Source organism: Chelon labrosus (assembly GCF_963514085.1).
Source record: "Chelon labrosus genome assembly, chromosome: 2".
Taxonomy (NCBI): domain Eukaryota; kingdom Metazoa; phylum Chordata; class Actinopteri; order Mugiliformes; family Mugilidae; genus Chelon; species Chelon labrosus.
Genome location: NC_140338.1, coordinates 10,023,029 through 10,047,302, shown reverse-complemented (window position 1 = coordinate 10,047,302; position 24,274 = coordinate 10,023,029). Strand labels below are relative to the sequence as shown.

The window sequence follows — 24,274 nt, the reverse complement described above, 5'->3', positions numbered from 1 at the left end:
CATTAACATGAGCCTCAATGATTATTCGAATAAACCTGGATTTCTTTAACTTTCAGACTTTGTAGTTTTCTTAAATTACAAAGAATGTTATATTCCATGTTTCACGAAGGTGTAATCAAACTGATGCTGTTGAAACAAGTTAAACTTGAACTTAAATAGTTAAATAATGTGGTAGAATGGCATTAATGGGTATGCAAATGATGTCAAGATGCTTTACACAACACAGAACCTTTTAAAAAGAAACAACGGGCAAATTGGCCAATTACAGAAAACGAGTGAAGCTGAATCAGGAAGTTAACTTGTAACTAAAGCCAGTGGCATTATGCGTGTTAAATGCTGTTTAGTACCTCTATATTTTAGTGCTGTAGTTGTGTAAAAGATACTTTATTTATCCCGTGGGTAATTTGGTGTCCAGTAGCTTCATCACAGAGAAACAGATATGAAAGATATTTAAGTTCATTCATTCATCTTCTGTAACCGCTTGTTCCTGTCGAGGGTTGCGGGGGGCTGGAGCCTATACCAGCTGTCATCGGGCGAGAGGTGGGGTACAACCTGGACAGGTCACCAGTCTATCACAGGGCTAACACAGAGAGACAGACAACCATTCACACGGCCAATTAACCTAACTAGCATGTCTTTGGACAGTGGGAGGAAGCCGGAGTACCCGGAGAGAACCCACGTAGACACAGGGAGAACATGCAAACTCCACACAGAAAGGCCTGTGCCGCCCAGACATTTAAGTTCATTCATTCATTCGACCTCCTCAACCTGTCTGTGGAGCAGGACAGAGACAGCAGCCTGTCACTGAACAAGCTTCTCTGTCTGACTATGGTGTCACGTAGAGGGTGGTGGACATTGTTCATAATGGACTGGATTTTGTTGAAGGTCCTTGCATCTGCCACCAATGTCAGGGACTCCAGTTCTGCTCCAACCACAGAGTCCACCTTCTGTATCAGTTTGTCCAGCACTGAGGTGTCCTTCTTCTTAGTGCTGCCTCCCCAGCACACCACAGTGTAGAAGAGGACACTGGCAACGATAGTCTGGTAAAACATGTCCAGCAGATATTAAACGACCTTAGCCTCCTGAGGAAATAGAGACGGCTCTGACCTTTTTTGAGTCTATGCTAGCTGACCAGTCCAGTTTGTGATCCAGCTGTAGACCCAGGTACTTAAAGGTCTAAACCACCTCTACACACTCCCCGTTGATGATTACAGACCACCACCATCTCCTTGGTTTTAGCTGTATTGATCAGAAGTTGGTTCGCCTCTCACTATGAGACGAAGTATTTCACTAGATTCTTGTACTCCTGCTCCTGTCCATCCCTGAGACACCTCACAATTGCAGTGTCGTCTGAGAACTTCTGCACATGACATGTCTCTGTGTTGTAACTGTAGTCTGAAGTGTACAAGGGAGAGAACAGTCCCCTGTGGTGCTCCAGTGTTACTGGATGGTTAATGAAACGGAAAAGCATAACTAAAATCGTACAGAGCGATGGCAGCAGCGTAAAAAAAGACAAAACACAGAACAGAATTCACAATCATTTAATGTAAACTTTTAAAAGATGTCAGTCTTTTTATTTAAATATGCCAAAGAACAGTTCAAAGAGCGACCGTAATAAAACACAAAGCTGGTCTCCACACTGGTGTTACAGCCGACTAAAAACACAGAGAGGTTCAGTGTGTATAAAAACGTTATTTTTCAAACTTTACGTCACATAAATACCTGTGTTTTTGCAGTACAGTGGCCTAAACAGTAAAAACACCCAACTTGTACGCCAGCTACATGAAGGAAACTAATTTAACTAAAACTCCAGCTGGGTACGATGTTGAATCTTAGCGTCACGGGTACAGGTTTGATTAAAAGTCTGAAATCTGAGCTGCGCCGTAGCAGTGTAGAGTAACGTCTCCGTTGTGATGTCCTGTCACCAGCGTGTCTCCTCCTCCTCCTCCTCCCCATCGGGCCAGCTGCCACCCTTCACTCTCAGGAGCCCACAGCATCCGCGTAGCCGCCGGACGCCCGAGCTCCCAAACACACGCACAGCCGCTCTGACTCAGGCCCACCACGCTGGAGTGGTTGGCGTCGGCTTCACACAGCCTGCGGGGGGCACAGTGACACATGTGAATACGTGAATGCGTTCATGCAGAGACACCCCTCAGACCCCGTCTCACCTGCCAGACCAGGCTTTAGGTGGATACAGTCGTGTAGCCAGGACGGATTTCCCACTCAGAGGGTTAACAGCGACCAAGGAGAACAAAGACTTCTTCTTCTCCTCCTCGAAAAACACCCCACATTTTTTTCTGGCTTCTTTTTCTTCTTCCTCCTCCAAGGAGCTTAGGAACTGATGCTGCAGCAGGACAAACAACACTCCCTGCACACACAAAGGCACGCAAGAGTGAAGTCACTTGCAGAGTGGTGCAGCTACAGAGGTTTGTAAGACGACAGGTTACTCACGCAGTAGGAGTATCCTCTGAGACAGGCTGTGTGAGACAAACTGTCTCCGAGGAGGACTCTACACAGCAGCTGTCCGGAGTTTAAGTTCCTGTGAGAAACACACGAAAAGAAGTCGACAGTGAACAGCAGCAGGTTGCACGCAAATCACATTTAATGATGCAGCAGATTATTTGAGTCACTAGGGGGCAGCAGAATCAACGTGTGAAACGATTTGTGAAACTTCTGGCTAACGACCTGAGGCTAAACTACCTCAGCACTTACCACAAGAAGAGGTGTCCGGCCTCATCCGTGCCGATGAGAGCGTCAGAAAGTCTGTCCACTGGAGCGAGGGACCCGACACAGACGCCAGGAGACGCAAGAACCTGAGAGCTCGGCGAGCTGAAAGAGAAAGAGATGTGAGACGGCTGTGGACTGAATCTGGACATGAGAGAGGATAAACACACCGTGTTACCTGCTGGTGTCCGACAGCGTGAACACCTGCAGGGTGGAGCCTGTGGCCGAGTGGGAGGAGGTAACCACTCGGGACTTGGAAACGCCCACGACGGCCTGGACGACGCCCTCGCAGAAGAGCGTCTGCGCGAGGCTGGAGCACGACAGCATCCTGCGCACAGGGACGACACACACAGGCGTAAACACACGTAGGCCCAGTTTCTGAAACGCTGCTGAACGGTGCAAACGTCTGGAGCGTGTTTCTGGACGCTACATTCGGGAAAAATAAACGCTGCACTCGCCTCACTTCTCTGATTTCCAGCTGACCCAGAGCCACACACATCAGGCCAGCAGCATCCGGGACAGGAAACACATTGATCACTGGCTGCAAGCAAACACATATTTAAGAAACTGGATGAAGCATCGTTTTAAAGATCCTTTCTGAGGGTGTCCTGTGGTGTCTGGCAACAGAATATTGTTAGTGGGGCCCTTTGGGTCCTATGGGTTGAGGGGAGGGTCCTCTGTGGATCACCCACTCCTGCTGCCATCAAGGAGTGTCATTGCTATGGGGTGGGGGTGTCTGGTCTGGTCTAGGTGGGTGCTATATGTCTAAGTAACATCCACATGAATGAATGCCAGGTCCAGAAGATGCATGATCTCTTGTCAGTGGTTTTAATGTTGTGGCTGATCGGCGTACGTGTACACACAGTAAAACTTGCCTCATTGAAGGTCCAGGTGTGTATTAAGCTCCAGTCGGATGCTGACGTCTGACTCCAAAGACACACAGCCCACTTTCCCGCCGCCGCTACACAAAGACCACCTGAGGATCCAGGAAGACAGCAGGCGTCCACCAGATGTCCTCCTGCTGCCGCCTGTAAACACACACACACAAACACACAGTACTGCACTCAGACACACCTTCACCTTCCTCAAAGTACTGATTAATCATGTAATATTTTATTCTGTTTTACCTTCAGTGTGTGTGTGCGCCTCATCGTGGGTTCCTGTGTTTTCGGGCCCACCTTCTCACCTGAGCCCTGCACATGAACGCTGGAGAGACTCTTGCAGGTAGCAGGTTCAACTCTGTGATCACCCGCTCCTTCGGGAGGTCCATCAGGAGGTGAAGGCTGGATTTGACTGGAAGGAGTGGGAGGAGAAGGAGGGGTAGGAGGGAGGTAAGTGATGGACGGACACGGCGAGAGAGCGGGAGGAGAGAGGGCCTGTGTTGACGGGCTGTGAGGAGGCGGCAGGTTGAGGCTAGGGGCGGACGGGGAGGAGGTCAAGGGGGCAGCGTAGGGGGTGAGTCCCAGAGAGGGCAACAAGGGGCTTGAGGTTTGAGTGGACGGGGGAGGTTTGAGTGGAGTGACGAAGGGACAGGGCGCTGAAGCCAGAGGAGATCTCAGCAGCTGAGTGTGGACGCCGCGCTGTGGCGAATAATCGGTTTGATTTTTAATCGGGGAAACGTTTGCGTCGGTTTGAGAAGATTCTTTTGGAGGAGATTTCTCCTTCAGATGCTTCACAGGAGACTCTTCTGGAGCTTCTGTGGCATTAGACGCTGGTAAAGCAGAGCAGTTGTTAGATGGCACAACCTGCAGAGGGCAATCAAAGTCAAGAGTTTTAATGAGAGTGTTGTCTTGAAGGTTTAGAGACCTCTGATCCTCTAAAGAACGGACTCCAACACAATCATCCGTTTGTTTTTCTGGTGCAGTCGATTTTATTTCAGATTTATCCGAGTGTCCACTGACTGAATCACCGTCTTCGCCTGCCGGTTTGTCTGCAAGACGAGGCTGTGGTTTGTCAGTGAAGCTTATAGATCTGTGTGCACCACTGTTTGAAACGCTGCTCTGAACTACACAGTCGGCATTAGAGAAAGTCTCCAATTGGAGGTTTTTAGTCTGCCGCTCTCCAGACAGCTCTAAGGACTGGCTTTTTGATTTATCGCTACGCTTGTGCTCTATCGACACTTTCTGGACGTCCAGAGAGTGTGGACCAGCTTGATGTTCTTCAACAGGACGGGGTGAATTTGAGATTGTGGGCGTAAGGCTGAGCGGGAGAGGAGCAGGCGTCGACGGGGCGCTGCTGCAGCGAGGCTCCAATCGCCGGATGCTGCTGCGCGTGATGTAAGACGGGGACAATGAAGATTCAACTCCCGACTCCACGGCGGCTTGACGAAGCTTGAGCAGCTTCAGGGAGGCAAACTGGTCATCCGGGAGGTGGAAATCTAGGTAGAGGTCCGAGTTCGTCAGGCTGTTGGACAGAAGGCCAGAGGACGGAGAGGGGAGGGGAAGCAGAGGCAGTGGGGAGGAGGGGAGGAGCAGAGATCGCCGGCTCGATGAGCCTGGGAGGAGGGGACACAAAAGTGGAAAAATATAATGCGAGAGTGAATAAATAACTTATGACCAAACAGTTGACCACACCATTACAATTACTCACACAGTAGTTTTATAATCTTTCTTTAAATCCGTCCACATCTTGCTGAATTTTTAATATAATTTTTTAAACAGATATATTTCACAACCTTTTATACTTTTATTTGTTAGTTGCTAGTTGAGTAAGACAAGAATTGATTGGGGATGAAAGGGATGTATGCTTGAATTGGACTAACATCGCTGCAGTCACGACCATAGCCTTAGTTTATGGGGTGCCAGCTACCAGGGGCGCTCACACTTAACCTCATGAGATATTTATTGCACGCCATTTAATTATCCTGAGCACGCCGCCCTATCTTGAATTGACGTGATCGTGTTTCAGTTTAATCCACCTGATGAGCTGATAGAGAGCTATCATTCAGATGGTTTAGTTCCCAATCGAGGAGCATGTCGACCAACAGAACAGCAGCGCTCTTATGTGGTTTTAATAGCTTGTTTCCAACAACACAAAGCGTTGAAAGGGATCATGGAGCCATAAGCTACACTGTGGTTACACAAAGAAAAACCTTGGTAGTAATTCAGTCCAGGGAGACGGTTATTAAGAGTGAAACCATTGTATTCACTTGAATTAAATTATATATGAAACCATTATCCTAGCTTGGAAGCTAGCCCGGAAATCTTTAACCAGTCTGTTGCGGCTAGCAGCCTTTTCTCTGCTGTGGTCTGCTGGGGGGAGCAGCATTGCAGCCCGTGACTCTAACAGACTGAATGAACTCATCAGGAAGGCTGGCTCTGTCACTGCAGACAGGGAGCTTTTGAAGCAGTGGTGGAGAGGAGGACACTGAAGAAACTGTTATCAGTCATGGATAACCCTGACCACCCTCTCCACCATATAATAGACAGACAACAGAGCACCTTCTCCAAAAGGCTCACACAACTTTGTTGTCTCAAGGAACGCTACAGGAAATCTTCAAGCCATCAGTCTGTACAACTCCTCGTGTGTGTGAGGGATGATACTGGACTGGACTTACTGTTACTGCACATTTTGCACATGGTTGTTTGGTTGTGCATTTAATTTCATTCCAATTTCATTCTTAATATTCGTTATTTAAAGTGTACCAGGCAGGACTTCCTGGCCCTCAGAACCCCTCCTCCCCAACCTGCAGGACATTTACACCAAACGTTGCAGGTTAAGGGCCAAGAAGATCCTGAAACAGCCCAGTCGCCCCGGACACTCTCTCTTCTCTCTACTGCCATCAGGCCGGCGTTTCCGCTGCCTGAGGACAAAGACTGAGAGGCTGAAGAAGAGTTTCTATCCACATGCCAACCGCCTGCTCAACTCTGAGCCTTAACTGGACTTAAATATCACTGCACTTTACTCACATAGCTGTTTCTTATCTTATTATTCATGTAAATATTGTGTATGTAGATTTAGTTTTCCTATATTTTATTGTTTGTTCTATTTTTTGTTATAGATTATGTATGCTATCTATCTATCTATCTATCTATCTATCTATCTATCTATCTAGTCTGACTTCCCCTGCACACAAATTTCTTGCAGCAGAAGGCTCGTCTGAAATAGCTCCATTGGGAACTGATCGTGCTCTGGCAAAGATCTACCAGGCAACTCAATTCGTTTAGACGGACTTTATGCGGAGATGGACAGAAGAGTAACACTGGCGTTGTCATCCATAGCTCTGATTGGTTGTAGGACTATCCAATTGCATGCTGAGTTATTTTTTATAATGAAATCCAAATGACCCATTATCAGATTCTGATAAGAACTGAGTCTCGTTCCTCTATCATCCTATACTAAATCCAAAAATTACACTGTATCAAAAGGTTTTGACACACACCTGTTATACAAATCTTACCTCCGTTCACCTGTGGGGATCTGTCACTGCCATCGCTGCTCTTCAGAAAGATTGAATACACCTTCTCCTGATGTCCAGATCCAGATTTGGACGGTGCTCTATTAACTTCAGAGGAAAGCTGGAGATCAACGCCGTCGATGGACGCAGGCTCGGTTTCAACTGGAACGCTCTCACCTGGAGTGAGGCAGGAGGACTTTGAGTCGTCATGTAGAGACTGGGAAGAAGAGACCGGGGTGCAGGTGGGTTGGGGGTCATGTGAGGTTGGCGTGCAACCCAGCTGATGAGTGTCCAGACCCAGAGAGGATCGCGGGGTCCGAGGTCTCCCTCTACCCCTCCCTCTCTTCCTCCTCCTGCCTCTGGCTGGACGAGCAGCGGTGACCGTAGGAGAAAAGCAAGCGTCCGCGTCCACCTGACGAGCCGAGGTGTGATCTGAAATCTCACTGGAGCTGTGACTGTGCTCAGCAGCAGGATCTACGGTCGTCGGAGAGGAGAAATCTGTCTGAGCGTTCCTGTCCGGTCCTCTGCCCCGGCCCCGGCCCCGGCCACAGCTCCTGCGGCGGCGTCCCACGCTCAGCTGGGAGAGTATGACGGCCTGCATGTCAGGCTGGCTCTGTGAAAGTGTCATACGCCTTGTTGTTCGGACATAGTACTCCGCTGGGAAAAGTAGTCCTTCTACTAACGTACACGAGTCCAGGAGGCTCCCGGCTTTCTCATCCCCTGTGTTCCCACTCCTGTCTTCTTTTATTTCCATTGCATCATCCTGATTTTTTTCACTTACTATTTTCTCTCCTGTATTTTCTTTATTACCGTCTCCATTACTAATCTCTTCACATATCTCCATTTCACCCCGTCCTCTACTGTTTTGATCATCCCCTTCATCTTGTCCCCTTCCTTCAGTGGTTACTGCAGGTTTGCAACATGTGAGCAACAAGGACGTTGACTCTGATTCTTCTTTCCCTTCAGCCCTCAAGTCAGTTTCTTTTGTCCTTTCTTCTTGCTGTTGGATCTCCTTTCCCTTTGTACCTCCTGTGTCAGTGTATTCATGTGTGCTCCAGTGTGAAAGCAGCAGAGAGGGAGAGTCAGACTCTGTATCTGAAACTAACTCTTCACATTTATTCACGTTTGTTCCGTCTGACTTGACATCCTCTTCCTCCTCCTCCTCCTCCTCCCCTGCTGCTGCTTTAGTGGTTTCCACGCTCTCATTCTGGTCCTGCTCTTTCTCGCCGTTGTCTGTGCTTCTCTCAGCCTCAACACTTCTCCTTTCGCAGCGTAGGCGGCTGCGCCGTGACATGAGGCTCAGGGTAGGGCTGCGTCTGTGACCTCTGTGTGCATCATGGGTGCGATCTGGGGTTTGTGGGTAAGCAGCATCAGATGGCAGTTGTAACGAGACCACTTGGCTCCTCCTGAGGTGTTTGGAATCAGCTGGACCTGGTAAAACATCACGTAAAAACAAACAAAAACGCTTTAGGAACAACTCAAAAAAGATGAAAAACAGCACAAGGTGTTGACCTGGCCTCCAAATTCACTAGATCCCAAACTGATCAAGTATCTGTGGGATGATCCACAGAGGCCCCTCCCCTCAACCCATAGGACCCAAAAGCCCCCACTAAAAACAATATGTTGCCAGACACCACAGGACACCCTCAGAAGGACCATGTCCATTCTCTGATGAGTCACAAATGTTTTGGAGGCACAAGGGAGACCTACACAATATTAGGAAGGTGGTCATAATGTTATGCCTGAAACTGAACGATTTCTGTGTAAGTATAAGTGTAGTATCACAGCTATTAGTTATTAGATTAAGACAGACTAACCTTCAGTGTGAGCTAAGCCTGGGGGTCCTGCAGTGCTGTTGGGGTTGACACAGGGAACAGATGTGGCCTCTGGACCTCTCCGGTCCTGGTGGGTCTGCAGGATGATCTTCTTCCTCACATGTTTCCGCACTGCGTCCAGGCGCTCAGCGCGCTGTTGACAGATGAACATGCAGATGAGACACAGCTTCACTTTTCTACATTTCACTTATCAAAGCTCAGTGACAAGAGTGTGCGTCTCACCTGTAGTTTCTGGGCTGTCCTGAGATACTCCCTTTGCAACTGTGCCAACTTCCTGCGAAGCTGAAAAGAGATATCAGCAGATGTCAGAAGAAGGTGCATGGTAGCGCTACATGCATGTGAAGTGTGTTGACAGATATTAAAGTTACCTTCTCCTTGTCATCTGAGTGCAGTGTGCTCCTCAGCTGCTCCTCACAGTGCAGAATATCTCCCACGTTGATCTCCATCCTGTGCCCACTCTACACAATCCTGACACGCAACAGAAGATTGACATGTAGCCTCAGCATGCTTGACAGGTATTAGTTTAGCCTGTTTCAGTGACCTGTATGCGCATTTAACGCAAACATTAGCTTACCTGAGCTAGCGGGCTAACAGTAAGTGGTTCCGACTTAACGTTACTTTCGTAACTTTTACAGCAGAAAACACGCGGAAATATTAACAGTCGTACATGTTTGTTGAGCGCGTAACTTGCCTTTTAATGTGATACATGACACATGCTTCTGACAGACCCTCCTCGGCTCCGCCAGCTTGTCCACGGAAAGTTTATTTTGATGTTCGATGGTGCGGGTATCGATTTAGTTCAAATTTCCCGCGACTCAAACAGGCGCGAGTAGTAGAACCCGGAAAACTCGATCGAGCGGAGGTAAATGAAAACTTCCTGTTTACGTTGAAATACTCAAAAGTTTAGTTTTATATTTACTCCATAATATTGAATAAATTGTATTACGTCCACGTGTAAAACATATAACAACGTATTTATTTGAAATACATGTTTAAAGCTATGGGATTTATCAAACGTTTTAGGCAGACATTAATCATTAAACCAAACAAATTATTAAAAAAAATGATTAAAAGCTAAACTAAATCACATTTAGCTTAATTTGGGATATAACAATTTTAGCTTATCAATGGCCTGGACTAGGAATAGATAAAAATGGAAAGAATTAGTCAAAGAAAAGAAGACAAAACACACTAACTTAAATTTCTTCCATATCACAGTTTGCTTACTTTCTGTGTAAGCGCTATAGTTTCATCATTTGAATTTACCTAAGCTATCAAAATAAGTGTTGTCATTTCTGATTAGACAGTTTAGCACGTAACCTTGAAGGGCAACTACTGTTTTTTACAACCTGGACCCTATTTCTGGCATAAAATACGATCGTTTACTCACCCATATAAATTTGGTGTAATAGTTGTAATATTTACCCCGAGCGGCTTGTTTACCTGTAAATTGCTACTGCTATTTTTTTGCACCATGGCTGAATACTTTTCCGATTCTTAGGTTGTGGACTACGACTTTGTTTATGATTTACGTTTTGAGTTGGAGTATATGGATGAGGAGCTCGTTGAAAGGAGGATGTGGAGGCAGAGAGAGGAACAGCTGGCCAAAGAACAACAAACTGCTGCACGTCCGCGGATAAACAACAGGTAACTCCAGACTCAATGGAGAATAGCACTTGCTATCTTAACAAAATATTGGTGAAATGAATGAGTTTCGCGGCAGATAATGCGTTATTTAGAGGCTGTGTTTGGGTGCCCCATTCACTCCCACTATATGGATATACGCAGCGCTCCGCTGGAGCTAAATATCTTCCGAAGTCCTAAATATTACACCAAAGTTATATGGGTGAGTAAACGATCGTATTCTGTGCCAGAAATAAGGTCCAGGTTGTAAAAAACAGGAGTTCCCCTTTAATGAAAATTTCCACACCATTTTCTTTTAAATTATTTATTTAATTTATGATGCATTTACAGATAATTTCCTCGTAAAGCAACTGTCAGGAGAGAACTGTATTAATATTGTAGTATTATACAGTGTGTATAATAGTATTTAACACGTTTACTGAAAGGTTTTCTAAGCACTCGTACGTTTTCATTAGGTACAAATGACAGTTTTAATGCCAAAATAGTTCCAATACACTGACAGCATTTGGAAAATATGTATTTAGATGCACTGACCCCAAATCAACAAAGTGTAGAGCTTTCTATCTTACTTTTTTTCTACTAATTAGAATTTCACACTGTCTGAAATGACAATGCAGGAAACCAAATAATGACATGAGGCTACGTTTTGTTTTCTCATAAATGCATACCCTACTCATTTGGCACTCTGGGTAGGATGACAAATCTTAAAATAAATCTGTAGTCTTTGAACACCAGACTATATATTAATAATCTACAATGTTATACACAGGAGAATACAGAGAAGACTGTTCATAACAATAAAGACTGCATATGTACACAAGGAAAAGTGGCGAGTAGGAGAAGATGATGGATGGTGGGATTTGAGACAAAGTTTTGCTATATGAATATGGGCAGTGCTGTGTGGTCTTAACTGAGATCTATCGTGAGTTTGTATTCCCACTAATGCACAAAACATTTCTAGTTTCTAGTTTGGTGAAATTGTCCTGCTCCTCAGACATCCACAGGTGAGGTACTTCATGGCGGTCATGCTGACGTGCATTATAGAACCCAGGTTAAAGAGCATGTGGTAGAAGGCATGGACAGACAGGCCTCCGGTTTCATCTGCGTATTTCAGCGCCACGATAGGCGTGTACAGCGGGTTGGTTAGGTTACGGAAACGCGGGCTGCTCGCTTCAATCACTTTCTTGGTGCACTGCAGAAACAGGAAGATGGACACACAGTTTGCAGTGAGGCATAGAGGATTGATCAACGATGCAGTCAGAGAGATCAGATACAGCACAGCTGAGTCACTGTGAACTTACTCTGGCAATGTCATCAGGCGTTTGTCCCAGTGTCTCAAAGATGTCAACAGAAGAAGGAAGATAGACATTCTTGAAGTAATGCACTGTGTCAGGATCAGTTCCAGGATACTCCTTCTGTTTCACATCCTGAATCATCTTTGCTTCAAATTCTGTATGCACAGGGCCGGGCTCAATCATTGACAATCTGAGGAGAGGGACACATAGCGAAGGGGGAATATGATAAAACTGACACTCAAACACAAGGTACAGTTAAGATCAAACAAACACGTAACGAAAAAAACTAATTTTCGAGGATTCATGAAACTCCTGGACTGATTATTTTGAAGGCATTTGAGGTTTTAATGTTTAATGTCAGTTAAGATAAGATCATTTGTCATATTAAAGTTGTATGTTACGACTTTAATAACAGAGATATACAGTAAATGGCATTAGTGACACTCACGTGACGTTAAACTTCAAGAGCTGAACAGCCAGACTCTCACAAAAACCCTCCATGGCAAACTTGGAAGCTGCATACACGTCATTAAACACCACTCCTGGAAAAACAACACAGCACAGGAATACTTTCACTAGTAGGCCTACTTCTTGTTCGCCCCTGTTGTGTCTGTGAAGACAGACACTAGTGTTTAAACTAAACTTCATCCATCCACACTTCCGTTTGTCCGTCATCCACCCACTCATCCATCAGAACCAAGCTGGAAAACCTGTAATTTCTCCTTGTACCATTAAACGCCCCACTCCGCCCCCTCTCCCTCCACACCTCCGTCCCTGCTCACCTTGCAGTCCCATCACACTGCTGACCACAATGATGTGTCCCCCTTTCCTTTTCTTCATATCAGGCATCACCTCCTTGATCATGCGGATTACGCCGAAGAAATTGGTCTCAAAGACTTTCTTCATCTCCTCAATGGGGATGCTCTCCAGGGGACCCACCAGGCCTATACCCGCGTTGTTGACTGAAACGAGGAGGAAAGTGTAATCAGGATTGATTTTAGGCAGCGTATAGCAGTCGAAGGTGCAGAACGTCGAAGGATGTTTTCACTTTACTCACTAAGGACATCCACGTGTCGATCTTTGATGCCATTAATGCACTGTTTGACGGACTCATCGTTGCAGACGTCCAGTACAGCCAGAGAGAGCGTTTTCCCGTATGCTTCCCCGGCAGCTTCCACCAGCTTATCTTTGCGTTTCAGATCACGCATTGTGGCTATTACTGTGGACAGAGGGGCGACAATGGGATTGATCAATTCCTAATCCATAAAGTTTTGTGTAGAAATTCTTGGTCCTCAGAGGATGAGAACAGCTGTCTTCATTGATTGATCCCCTGACTTTCTGGCACATTTTACATTTTTATTGACATACAGTATCTCCATATATATATATATGACAAAGATTTCCAGGGCATTAGGTGAAGACAATCATATTCTCCATGGGATTAATTGTTAAACTTTCTAGTCAGTAGAATCCATAGTCTGGTCAAAATTGTGTCTCCACTTCCTCTTTTTGGTCAAACTGATGCTAGTTTCCCAGGGATATGGGCGGTGTCATCTTGCGAGTTGAAGCCATGTTGTCAATGGCCCACCCGAGGAGCAGTTGTTATGGCAGCTGTCAAACTGTCAGTCGTCATAATATCACATCCTGTTTTTATAATGTCAAATAGCTAAACTAAAACAAAACTTATCCAAGAAAATGACACTTGAACATGCATCAACATTATATCTACTACCTAAAATGACAGAAACCATCCTTGGAAACAAATATTTGAAATGTATTTTAGTGTTTTAGTTTGACCCAAATCCCATCCACTAACATGGAGGAGGCGGAGCTTATGACCTATGCTACAACCAGCCACCAGGGGGAGCTCTACTTGCTTTTGCTTCACCTTTGAGGAGCTGTCATAACATCCCTTTTTTTTTTTTTAATATGACCTTCATGGTCCCAAGAGGATGAATACAACTGTGGTCCCCTGCCTTTCTGCAGGCAGACATTCACATTCCCCAGAGGATAAATCGTCAGAACTTTTTATCCAGTGCCATTATCACGTCAAAACTTCTACTTGAAAGGCGAATGGAGGTTAAGTTTATCCATTTTAGAATAACTGAAGATGTCTTCTGCAATTACACAGCCTATGAAGTCAGTAATCTGGGGCTGAATGGCTGTTTTGTTAAGATTCACAACCAGGGAAATACTGTCAATGTTCCCTTGAGCAAAATACTGAACCAGCAGCTCCACGACTTGTCAATGAAATTAGCAGCAAATACCACATTTATATTACTTAATCCCTGTCAAATCTTTGTCTCACTATTTTTAGCTGCACGCAGGCGTTACTGTTAAATCAATTGACTATAATTATGTTCTTTATTTTCCCATGGACAGTGTCCAAGTGTGAGTTTGTGAATGGATTTAACACTCCCTTCCCTTCCTGCAATTCCAGTACTATCCCTTCAGGCTGCCGACACTGCTGAATATTAGGAAATGTGCCCAGTGGATGCGGTTAGGCAGTGGCAATATAAGCAGTGTCAAACTGAGTTCACAGGCTCAGGCTATACGAAGCCCGACACAAGATACACATGTGCACAAAAAACACTGCGGTTGTTCTGGGACTTGATATGTGTCTGTCGTATGTTATAAAGCAATCTAAGAACCGAGTGGTGTTCTGAAGCTGGAGCCGCGTCTGTACATTTTCTGTCTTTGTGCACGTATGATGAGTTTAAGGGAGTAGTTGTGCATATTTCCTGTGGCAGGGGTACATGGAAAGAAGGGAGTACATGTCATCAGGAAGTGTGAGGGAGGTACAACATAAATATTGTCAATGAGGCTAAGAATGGGAGGTGAAAACAGAGCAAACAGTGCTCATCTCTTTCCTGACACAAACTATGGCTGCTCAATAACAGTGGAAAAATATATCCTAAAGATAGCAAGTGAAGATAAACCTTAAGCAGCTCTCCGTGGTCATAAACAGTCCTGTTACAGCAACCAGTTTACATACTAGCATTAGTGCTGTTGTGAAGTTAACGTCACCTGCCTGCTCCAAGAATAGCTCTCTCCAGCCTGGCCGTGCACAATGGAGATCTTCAAGCTGGGCCGTATTTAGCCTAAGAGAGGCTGTGCTGCAGCTTTTACCTATTGTCTGGTGTCTTAAGGCTGACTAAAGGCTAAGTTGGGATCAGAGACATGTAACCTACTGTATATGTGCAGACTGGGGTACTGTTGTAAGCTGCCAGCTTTTTTTCTTATGCAGGGAAACTTAATCTCAGACCTCAGTGATAGCCAAAACGTATGCATTCTGCAGAGTTTGTTTTATTTTCTGTCAATGTTAAATTATCATTGCATGGAATCAACAGATTTTCTGCAGCTTCAAAATCCACCAGAGGCCGATGCATTCATATTTTTCCAAAACACAGCAGCATGGTTTGCGTAATGGTTGTGATGTAAGGTTTATTTTTAGAAGCAAAGGGCTGAGGAATGGATGAAAGTATGATAGAGATGCTGCATGTTGTTGGAATCTTTTATGTTTTAGATCATAAATGACCTGACGAAGAATACAGTTTATTTAAAATTGTGCAGCTTTTTATTTTTATTTTTAAATATACAACTTTAAATGTTTTATGGAGGGCGATTTGGTGCTGGGTGTAACAGATGGGCTGTGGGAGGAAGCCGTCAGAGGAGTACAGACACCCTCAGATTCTATCAGATATGGTCGACCTAATTTATACGTGATAACATTTGGCAAACTTGGTGTGAAAGGTTTTGTAAACGTCTGTTATTTTTGTGCCACAAGTGACTGTAAATTTCTCAGCAACTGGACAAATTCTCTTAAACCACTCTACTGTAGTTTCTATTCTTGTAAACTCAGTGTAAAAGTGATGCATTGTAATATAACAGTTCCGCTCTAAATCATAGCTTCATAGCTGTTATAATGTAAGAAAGGTGGTAATTCAACTTGGATGATCATTCCAGAGGATGCCGTTTTAAACTGGATTGTATTCAAAGTGTTTCTGTCATTAAGCCGAGCCCACTGACTAAAACGGGGTTGTCAAAATAACAGAAACGTGTGTCGGTACAATTCAACGGTGCAACAAACAACACCTGTTATATTACATATATTACGTGTCCGACGTCCTGAATGAGGTTAGGGACTTCATTCAAGGGTCCTTAAGAAAGTTTAGTGTGACCTCTGACCTCTCTGTTAGGAGGCTGCGGGTTTCCTTTCGGTAATAGTAGGTCACACATCTGTGGGTGACTGATTCCCACTGGTTAAATTCAGTCCTTCTTTGGTTGTAGGTTCTTTTTTAAATATTGGAGATTTAAACTGCAAACAGCATCGAGGCTTTAGATAGAAATCAGTTAATTGCTGCTTGTTTTAATCTGCAGTATGTAACACTCTTACACTCCAGTCATGGTGTAATCATCTTATGTGAACAACATAGAAGAAGACAGCTGATTTAAGGATGAATATATTCTGATTATCATGCTATTTTTTGTTGTTTTTCTAGATAATCTATATGTTTGTTTTGTTTAATTATCTGCAGGATACACGTAGACAGTTTACATTCAGGCTGAAACAAATATTAAAATCTCCCTCATTCATCAGTGAACTTACCGTGATAGCGCTTCTTTTCATCATTGGCCAGCATCACGGCCATCCTCAGGCCGATGCCCGAGGAGCAGCCGGTGATCAGCACCACTTTCTGTCCGGGACTCGCCATGGCTCCGCTGTCTCAGCGAACTGTGTTAGCAAACTGAGACACTGGCAAGGCAAGCAGCTTTGCGGGATGAGTGTTGATGTGGGGTGAAAGCCACTGTAAGAGGATAATACGGACAGAGAGAGAGAGAGAGAGAGGGAGGGAGAGGGAGAAGGGAGAAGGGAGAGAGTCACATGGACAGGGCGCACAGCCACAACGCAACAAGACTGGGATTATCTAACGGGTCGGTCCTCTGGTGGTAACGTAACAGTCAATAAAATATGTCAGGCAGAGCTGGAAATTGAAATTCTCTGATTGGGTTGGGTTTCTGGTCAACCACGTCCCTGATAGTGTAAATAAATGATTTAAAAAAAAAAAAAAGTTAAAAGTTCATACAGTTGAGTGCGGCCTGTTCAAAGAGATTTGGCGCCACCCAGTGGTCAATTGGATTATTATTTAAATGAGTGTCTTTCAATGAAAAAGACAACATGACATGTTACTGAAACATGAGGATGTTGTTTATTTTTATACCTTTGACAGAGTCAGGAGCCCTTAATGTGTGGAGTTTGCATGTTTTCCCTGTGTCTGCGTGGGTTCTCTCCAGGTACTCCGGCTTCCCCCCACCGTCCAAAGACATGCTCATTAGGTTAATTAGTGATTCTAAATTTGCCGTAGGTGTGAGTGTGAATGGTTGTCTGTCTCTCTGTGTTAGCCCTGCGATAGACTGGCGACCTGTCCAGGGTGTACCCCGCCTCTCGCCCGATGACAGCTGGGATAGGCTCCAGGAGACCCCGCGACCCTTCACAGGACAAGCGGCTACAGAAGATGAATGAATGAACCCTAAACCCCCAAACCCACCCAACTCAAACTATTTAATGGTCCCGCAATGACAAACCAGGCCCACAAAATCCATATTCCATGATGACTGACCCCCTGTAGTTTAATAAAACAAAGCACATACACACACTTCAACGCACAACCAGTTGCCAGTCACAAGTTTAAGACAGCCTACCTGAAGCAGCTTTGGAAATATGCCTGGAATCTTAAGGAAAAAAAAGAAGTAATGTGAGCGTGAATCAAACTTTTGTTGCCAAAACAAAGCTGTTACCAAAGAATTTAACTTGTAATAATTATTATACACAGCGCATAAATGATCTTAAATCCGATAACCTATATTTAAGCATCTGTAGAGTATATGCCAAGTTTTTCTGTGTCTCTGCTCGTTCGTACATTCACAAAATACACAGACTGGTTTGTGCAAGATCGCAAGATCAAAGGTCAAGGGTAGCTATGCATCCTAGTTCGCTACAAACCTATTTTCTTTTCTAAATATAGCTCACATGTTCCTCTCCTCTAAAAGGAAAAGCGGTGAACGAATGTCTTCTTTGACAACAGAGGCTAATGTAAATGTTGAAGCAGGACAGTGCTGCGCATTATGCATGTGTGTGCATGCACTGAGCTCAGGCTCTGTCTGCCTCTTTCGCCCATAAACATCTCCTAAAAATCTGTCTCTTAACCTCCCACTGAGCTTTTACTTTTCCACATTAGAGATAAAGAATGATACACCCCTCACCCCAAGTCAGTGAGGACATTTATTTTTTTTTTTCTTTTGTGCACGTAAGAAGAGTATGGTGTGTGTTTGAAGAGAGTGCGGGGTGGGCAAAGACAGACAGGCACTGGAATTTGGAATCTGCAGCAGCATATTTTTATTAGTTGGGCAGCACCGCTGTCCTGTCCTGGCATGCTGCGTGTATGCGTGTGTGCGCATGTGTTGGAGAAAAGTGAACGCACATGGCACAAGCTGCTCATATGGTGGACGTTTTGTATTAATATAGCATCCTACAGACAGGGGGAAACGTTTTAGGGGGGGTTTGAAACAAAACTCACGTGTGCTCTGTGCCGGTGCGTGCGCGCGTTGTGAACAGGGGACGCGCGCAAGAGACGCGGATGGAGACATCATATAGCCCCTTAAATCACTCAAGCAGCAGTGATGCTAATAATGACACACGCACAGACCCAGGAGTCTGGAGGGTGGTAATAGGAGGGAAGGAGGGAAGGAGGGAGGGAAGGAGGGGTCTCCCCGGTGAGGGGAGGGGAGGAGAGGGGAGGAGAGGGGAGAGAAAGTGAGGAAAAGTTCTTTGCGGGTGAAGGAGGAAAAAACACCTTTGCTTATTAGTTTTTTCCCCCTTCTGCTCCACGCTGGTCCGCCGTCTTCCTCCATCCATTCAGAACAGTGAGCAGGGCGGACAGTGGGGCGCTGGGTGTCATTTTTATTAAATCAGCCTCTACGTGCATGCGCGCTCTCTCTTAATTGCCAGCTTGCAGGAGGAGCGCCACTGAGAGCCGTCTCGCGCGGAGCCGCGGGTTCATTTGACTCGCACGTGCGCCGCCGAGCGGAGGGGGACCCCGCGCAGGGAGGAATTACTGTCAGCTGTGTCGATAGCTTCAAATGAGAAACGATGGATCGATGGAGCCCAGTGAGAGAGACATGTCTGCTGCTGCTGCTGCTTCTAGCCACGTCCTGTTACACCTCAACAGCAGGTAGGCTGATATAACCAGTCCTGTTTATTATAGGTCTAATTGACACTGTTAATTAAACCTTTAATTGGTGCCTCCTCCTCCTCCTCCTCTAACTGTGTCACATCACTTGTCACCACCTGCCCTCCAGGCGCCAAAGAGCCAAGTTTGAACGTTACCTTCATCCCGAGCCTCATCATTATTTCAGCCTCTTGAAAGGTCAATGCTTAAAGACTCCCCGCTCTCCACCACAAAAAAAACTCCTCTTAACCCTTTTCCTGCTTAACCTCCTGAAATATTTGTTCCTCCTTCGTTTGACAGATGATTTTCTCGCATCAGGTCAAGGGGGGCTAAAGCTCGTTGAACCGAGCCAACCCTTCCCCGAGCTCCCTGAGCCCACTCGTCAAAAGGCCTATATGTCTAGACTTGTTCTGCCATACCTGCAGCATCGGTGTGTTCTCCCGTTCCGTAGCTTACAGGGTTTAAGCCTCCACAGCTGGGGTAATGGGGAACAGACCGAGGCTAATTTAAGAGCTGAACTGTACCGGCGATGCTTGGTTATGTACAGGAGGCCCCCGGAGCGGCGCTGGAACCGCAGAGGATGACATTTTTATCTTCTGTGGCTTGTAGAGGTTACGTAACTGATGCTTATCAGCGAGCTGTAAGTTCAACTGTACATCAGTGTGTTTGAGGATCTTCTAATTTTAGAGAGTGATAAAAGCCCCAGAGTAGTTTTTTTTTTTACAAGGTAATTAAAATAGTTCCACTCTGCAGAGGAATACGGTGAAATATGAAGAGGCTTAAGCATCTGCTTTAAACTGATGGGTCCAGATGGGCTGCATCGTCAAGACAGAACAGATGAGTCTGGTTATTTTATATTAAACTGTCTTTAAAGTACTTTCTTATGACCTAAAGAAAAGAAGTTGCACCTCAAGCTGTATTTAGAAGAGGCATTTATTTATTTTACAGTCTGTTTTTAAAGATAGAGCGGCCATTTGTCATGGAATCCAAGCACGTGAAGGACTTCTTCTCCTTAAATGATGAGTGTTGAGGATTTAGTGGCATCTATAGCCACGAGCCTTCAACCAAATGAACACCACTCCCTCATTCCTCCCTTTCCGAATGTAAAAAAAAAAAAAAAAAAAAAGTGAAAGGCCCCCTCCTCTAGGACCAGTGTTTGCAACATGCTGAGTCGATGTGACTGCCTCATTCCAAGCTCATGGAAACACAACAATTTGTAGATTCAGGTGGTCACACGCTAATAAAAACACAACTTTGCACACTGCTTTCTTCACCCATCCAACAGAGACCCAGTAACTTCTACACATCTGATCACACATTGCGGAAAAATGATACCACCACGGTATAGCACAAAGATTATGCATGAGCATGTGCCATGTTTTTTTGCTCAGTTACAGTGAGTATAGTTTGATTGTAGATTGGTGTTCGCCGCCTGTGAGTCACCTTAGCATCCTGGTCTGCTGTGCTGCAGACAGTATTTCATTAAAGGCTCTCCAGAGCAGATGCTGATGACGAGACCTATAAAACTGAACGACGTTGTTTTCTGTTCTCGTTAATGACAGAAAATAGTCAACAACAGATTTCGTAATGAAGACAATAATGAATAAATCTTTTTATCAGTTGGACTTCATAGATTTATACATATTGTGGTAAAATACACCAATAAGGTATAACATCATGACCACTTTCCTAATATTGTGTAGGTCTCCCTTGTGCCTCCAAAACAGTTGTGACTCATCAGAGAATGGACATGGGCCTTCTGAGGGTGTCCTGTGATGTCTAGCAACACAATTTTGTTAATGGGGGCCTTTGGGTCCTATGGGTTGAGGGGAGAGGAGTCTGTGGATCATGCCACAGATAATCAGTTTGGGATCTAGTGAATTTAGAGGCCAGGTCAACACCTTGTGCTGAGTTGTTCCTAAAGCGTTTTTGTGTATGTGCCTGTGTCAGGCTGTATCCTGCTGGGGATGGCTGCTGCCATCAAGGAGTGTCATTGCTATAGGGTTTGGGTGCCTGGTCTGGTCTAGGTGGGTGCTACATGTCTAAGTAACATCCACATGAATAAATGCCAGGTCCAAAAGTTTCCCAGCAGAACATTGCATTGTCACAAGATGATCAATGTTATTTACTTCTCCTCTCAGTGGTTTTAATGTTGTGGCTGATCAGTGTATGTTGAATACCCATCACCAACCAAGCATTAAGAATGGAAAAAAAAAATGCCTGAGCTAGCAAGTCAGTATAAGACTGCAAAAATGCAAAATATTAAACAATTTCTTTAAGAGTTTAGCTTCAAAACAAGCCCAACTCATCGTAGAGATCATATATAATGTAGGAAACCATCAGACCAGGTACTAAATGGTCCTTTGAGGGGGGGATTTTGTCTAGTAAATCACTTCACTTAACTTAATCTCATCCGTTGTTTTTCTCATTTTATGGCTCTTTTATTTACAACATTCAAGCAGGTGACTTGGCAAACTCTCCACCATGTTGCCTCCATCTGCTCTGTCGGAGAAATTGCTGAGAAAGCTGAAAAGTATTTATCTTTTTTTCACGATTGCCTAAGCAACTAAATATGTGAACTGCAGAGTAAGAAAAAAAACATTTTTACGTGTCAGTTGTGCATTGAAAAAAAAAAGTGTCTCAACGGTTGTTAGCTCTTGTCTCTGCATTATTAACCCATCATATATAAATCAGTAGCTTCACTCTGTCTGTGAAGGTCATTACTGAAGTGACTAATGTGACCTCTGGACCTTTAGGGTCTTCTGAGGTCAAACTAGGTCAGGGTGTGAAGCCTGCAGCGTCTCTCAAGATGTCCCTGTAAAATAAGAATTTATAAGAAACTAACCGTCCTGGTGAAGAGAAACACAGATTCACAAACAACTAAACCAAAGGACACAACACAGGACGTGTCTCTTTGTTTTCCTCTCACATTCTTCTTTAGTTACTGGACAAACTCTTGCATCACACGCCCATAGTTAAACTGTCCACGCACTTGATAGTTTGCTCAGTGTCAAATGCAGTCACACACCTGGCTGTCACCAGGTTGGCCTCGGATCTGAATTATGATCAAAGACATCTGAGCAATGTGGTCAAGTCATGGTCAATCATGTCATGATCTGGCCTAAGGTGCTTCAGACGCCTACCTGACTCACTATGTAACAGGTAACTACCGGCCTGACCCACACCGTTTATTACTCCCAAAGTATTCAAAGTATTTAGGCATTCAGACATCATATGGTTTCAAGTGTCATGTTTCCTTTCTGAATAAGCTGCTTCCAAAGCTAGGGTAGGAAGAGGAAGTCAGAAGCAAAATCCTTAGTGAAAATGTGTTTGTTTAGGAATTTTTTGCAGGACACAATTTTTGTGTAATGGCATTTTCTCCTTGCCTGAGGGTGGCCAACACCAAAAGACTCTTGCAGTAGCAAAGGGAAGCACGTAGTCAAAACTGCTCTCCATCATTGACAGCATCTTTCACTTTGTGTACATTGTCGTGGTTAGCCAGAGTTCAGCCACTGACTCAGAAAGGCTGGACGCCCCATAGAACGTCAAAGGAGGTCTTTCAATCCTGAAACCAATCTGGTTTTATGAGTTCTCTGCACTCTGTTGAATTCTACTTTCAAAATTTCATCTAACAACAAACCCCACAATTGTGAACAACTGTTCAGACCAACGGACCAGAGCTGGCAGTATCAGTTTGTGAATGGATAGCTGAGAAGGTTGCGATGCCTTGTGGTGAACCCTTAACTTTTGACCAAAGAAGACCAGAATTCTTGCAAAGCTGATCATTTCCATCTGCATCAGCTGCACTTTGTGTTCAGTGCTTGGATGCTAACACAAAAGGCCAAGAGCTGGTAAAATGGCAGCTGTTTTACACCTTAATGGACAAAGTGCTTTACAATTAGCTCGTCGTGCACCCATTTTCCAAAACACTCCACATTCTGATGGTGGTGGAGCTGCTATTCAAGGCAATGATGAGAATCTGCAGAAGGACATTGTGGATTTCGGAAAGACTTTGTGCAGCGATTGAGGAGAGTAGCCCTCGAGCAGAATCATTTGCTCAAAGTCAGAGTCGTAATGAAGACCAGTCTACCTATGCGCTGTGCATTCCACATGCTTTGCACTTATAATGATGATTTAAGCTCAGTGCGGCTTGTTGCATCTGAAGAAAATGAACAGAAGCTATTTAAACAGTGCTAACGGCTCGTTGCGTTTCAGTTTATTCGTATGTGAATTAAATTAAGTAGAGGCATGCATATAATGTTCAAACATCTTCATAATAGGTCTTTAAAGTCTTATTTTGCGGAGGGCACGGGGTTGCACTGCCAACATACCATGGAGAGGCAACTGGATTTGTAGAGTTGTTTTGAGAAGATGTTTGGCCACTCATCCGAGTAGCTTCTTCAGAACTAAAGAACTGTAGAACTGAAGAAGCTACTCAGATGAGTGGCGAAACATCTTCTCAAAAAACATTTACAAGTCCTGTTGCCTTTCTTTAACGCTTTTGTTTTGGATATACAATGACCTGGATGACTGAGAACCTTCATGGACCAAAGCCATGGAGAGGTTTGTGAGAAGGTTCCCAGCTAAACGTACAACAGAGGATGAGTCTTCACTAACTCAAAACTCAACTTCCAAAGCAAAGGAAGGCAGAAAAGAAGCATATGTTGCCCTCGGTTTCACCTGTACAACGGCAGGTAACAAGGAGAGAGAGTCTGTTGTGTGTCACACAATATCAGCTTTTGTGGGGGGGGGGGATATTCTTATCTACAAAAGGGGGGGGGGGGCTTGCAGAAAAACTTCGGGAACTACTGCACCAAGGTATGACGGAAAGCAGAGATGATGTAGCCTACGTTGACCTCCACGATCCATTTAAGGGCACATTACTCATTTTTTGAAAGACTGACATTTAACAGGCTGGCTGTGCTCCAGCTGCTCTGCCTGGCTGTGATGGTTAAGCTGTGGCTGGATGTGGTTATAGTTCAAACTTCAGCTATGGGGCTGTATGTATTCGCACATGCGGTTCATCTATGACTCATGTGTTATCAACACTCGACAGAAGTTCAGGAATAAAGTAGCAGAGCTGGCGTAACCATCACTGCGACCACACAAAAACGCTGCATGTAGCCAGTGTTACAACCATTTAATGATTGT

General features: G+C 44.8%; 3 protein-coding genes across 3 annotated transcripts in view; 1 reads left to right on the top strand and 2 right to left on the bottom strand.

Annotated features, from left to right (window-relative positions):
- Nucleotides 1-1,409: 1,409 nt before the first annotated feature.
- On the bottom strand, nucleotides 1,410-9,611 carry palb2 (partner and localizer of BRCA2). Its single transcript, XM_084561398.1, has 12 exons — nucleotides 9,324-9,611; nucleotides 9,178-9,237; nucleotides 8,938-9,088; nucleotides 7,124-8,551; nucleotides 3,852-5,218; nucleotides 3,596-3,752; nucleotides 3,183-3,261; nucleotides 2,903-3,052; nucleotides 2,713-2,829; nucleotides 2,452-2,539; nucleotides 2,169-2,368; nucleotides 1,410-2,094 (listed from the first exon to the last, which is right to left on the bottom strand). Exons 1-12 carry the CDS (start codon nucleotides 9,399-9,401, stop codon nucleotides 1,857-1,859), a joined length of 4,113 nt encoding a protein of 1,370 aa, XP_084417524.1. The 5' UTR covers nucleotides 9,402-9,611; the 3' UTR covers nucleotides 1,410-1,856.
- A 1,528-nt stretch (nucleotides 9,612-11,139) lies between these two features.
- Nucleotides 11,140-16,727, bottom strand: LOC311496344 (retinol dehydrogenase 8-like). The gene is made up of 6 exons (XM_084556167.1): nucleotides 16,504-16,727; nucleotides 12,952-13,113; nucleotides 12,677-12,856; nucleotides 12,343-12,436; nucleotides 11,901-12,084; nucleotides 11,140-11,791 (listed from the first exon to the last, which is right to left on the bottom strand). The coding sequence occupies exons 1-6, from the start codon at nucleotides 16,607-16,609 to the stop codon at nucleotides 11,564-11,566; spliced, it is 954 nt and encodes a 317-aa protein (XP_084412293.1). The 5' UTR covers nucleotides 16,610-16,727; the 3' UTR covers nucleotides 11,140-11,563.
- A 2,256-nt stretch (nucleotides 16,728-18,983) lies between these two features.
- LOC311498180 (uncharacterized protein) overlaps nucleotides 18,984-24,274 on the top strand; it is a 43,353-nt gene continuing 38,062 nt past the window's right edge. The window contains exon 1 of the mRNA XM_084558652.1: nucleotides 18,984-19,126. Coding sequence (XP_084414778.1) covers nucleotides 19,045-19,126 — 82 coding nt within the window. The 5' untranslated portion in view covers nucleotides 18,984-19,044. The remainder of the gene's footprint in view (nucleotides 19,127-24,274) is intronic.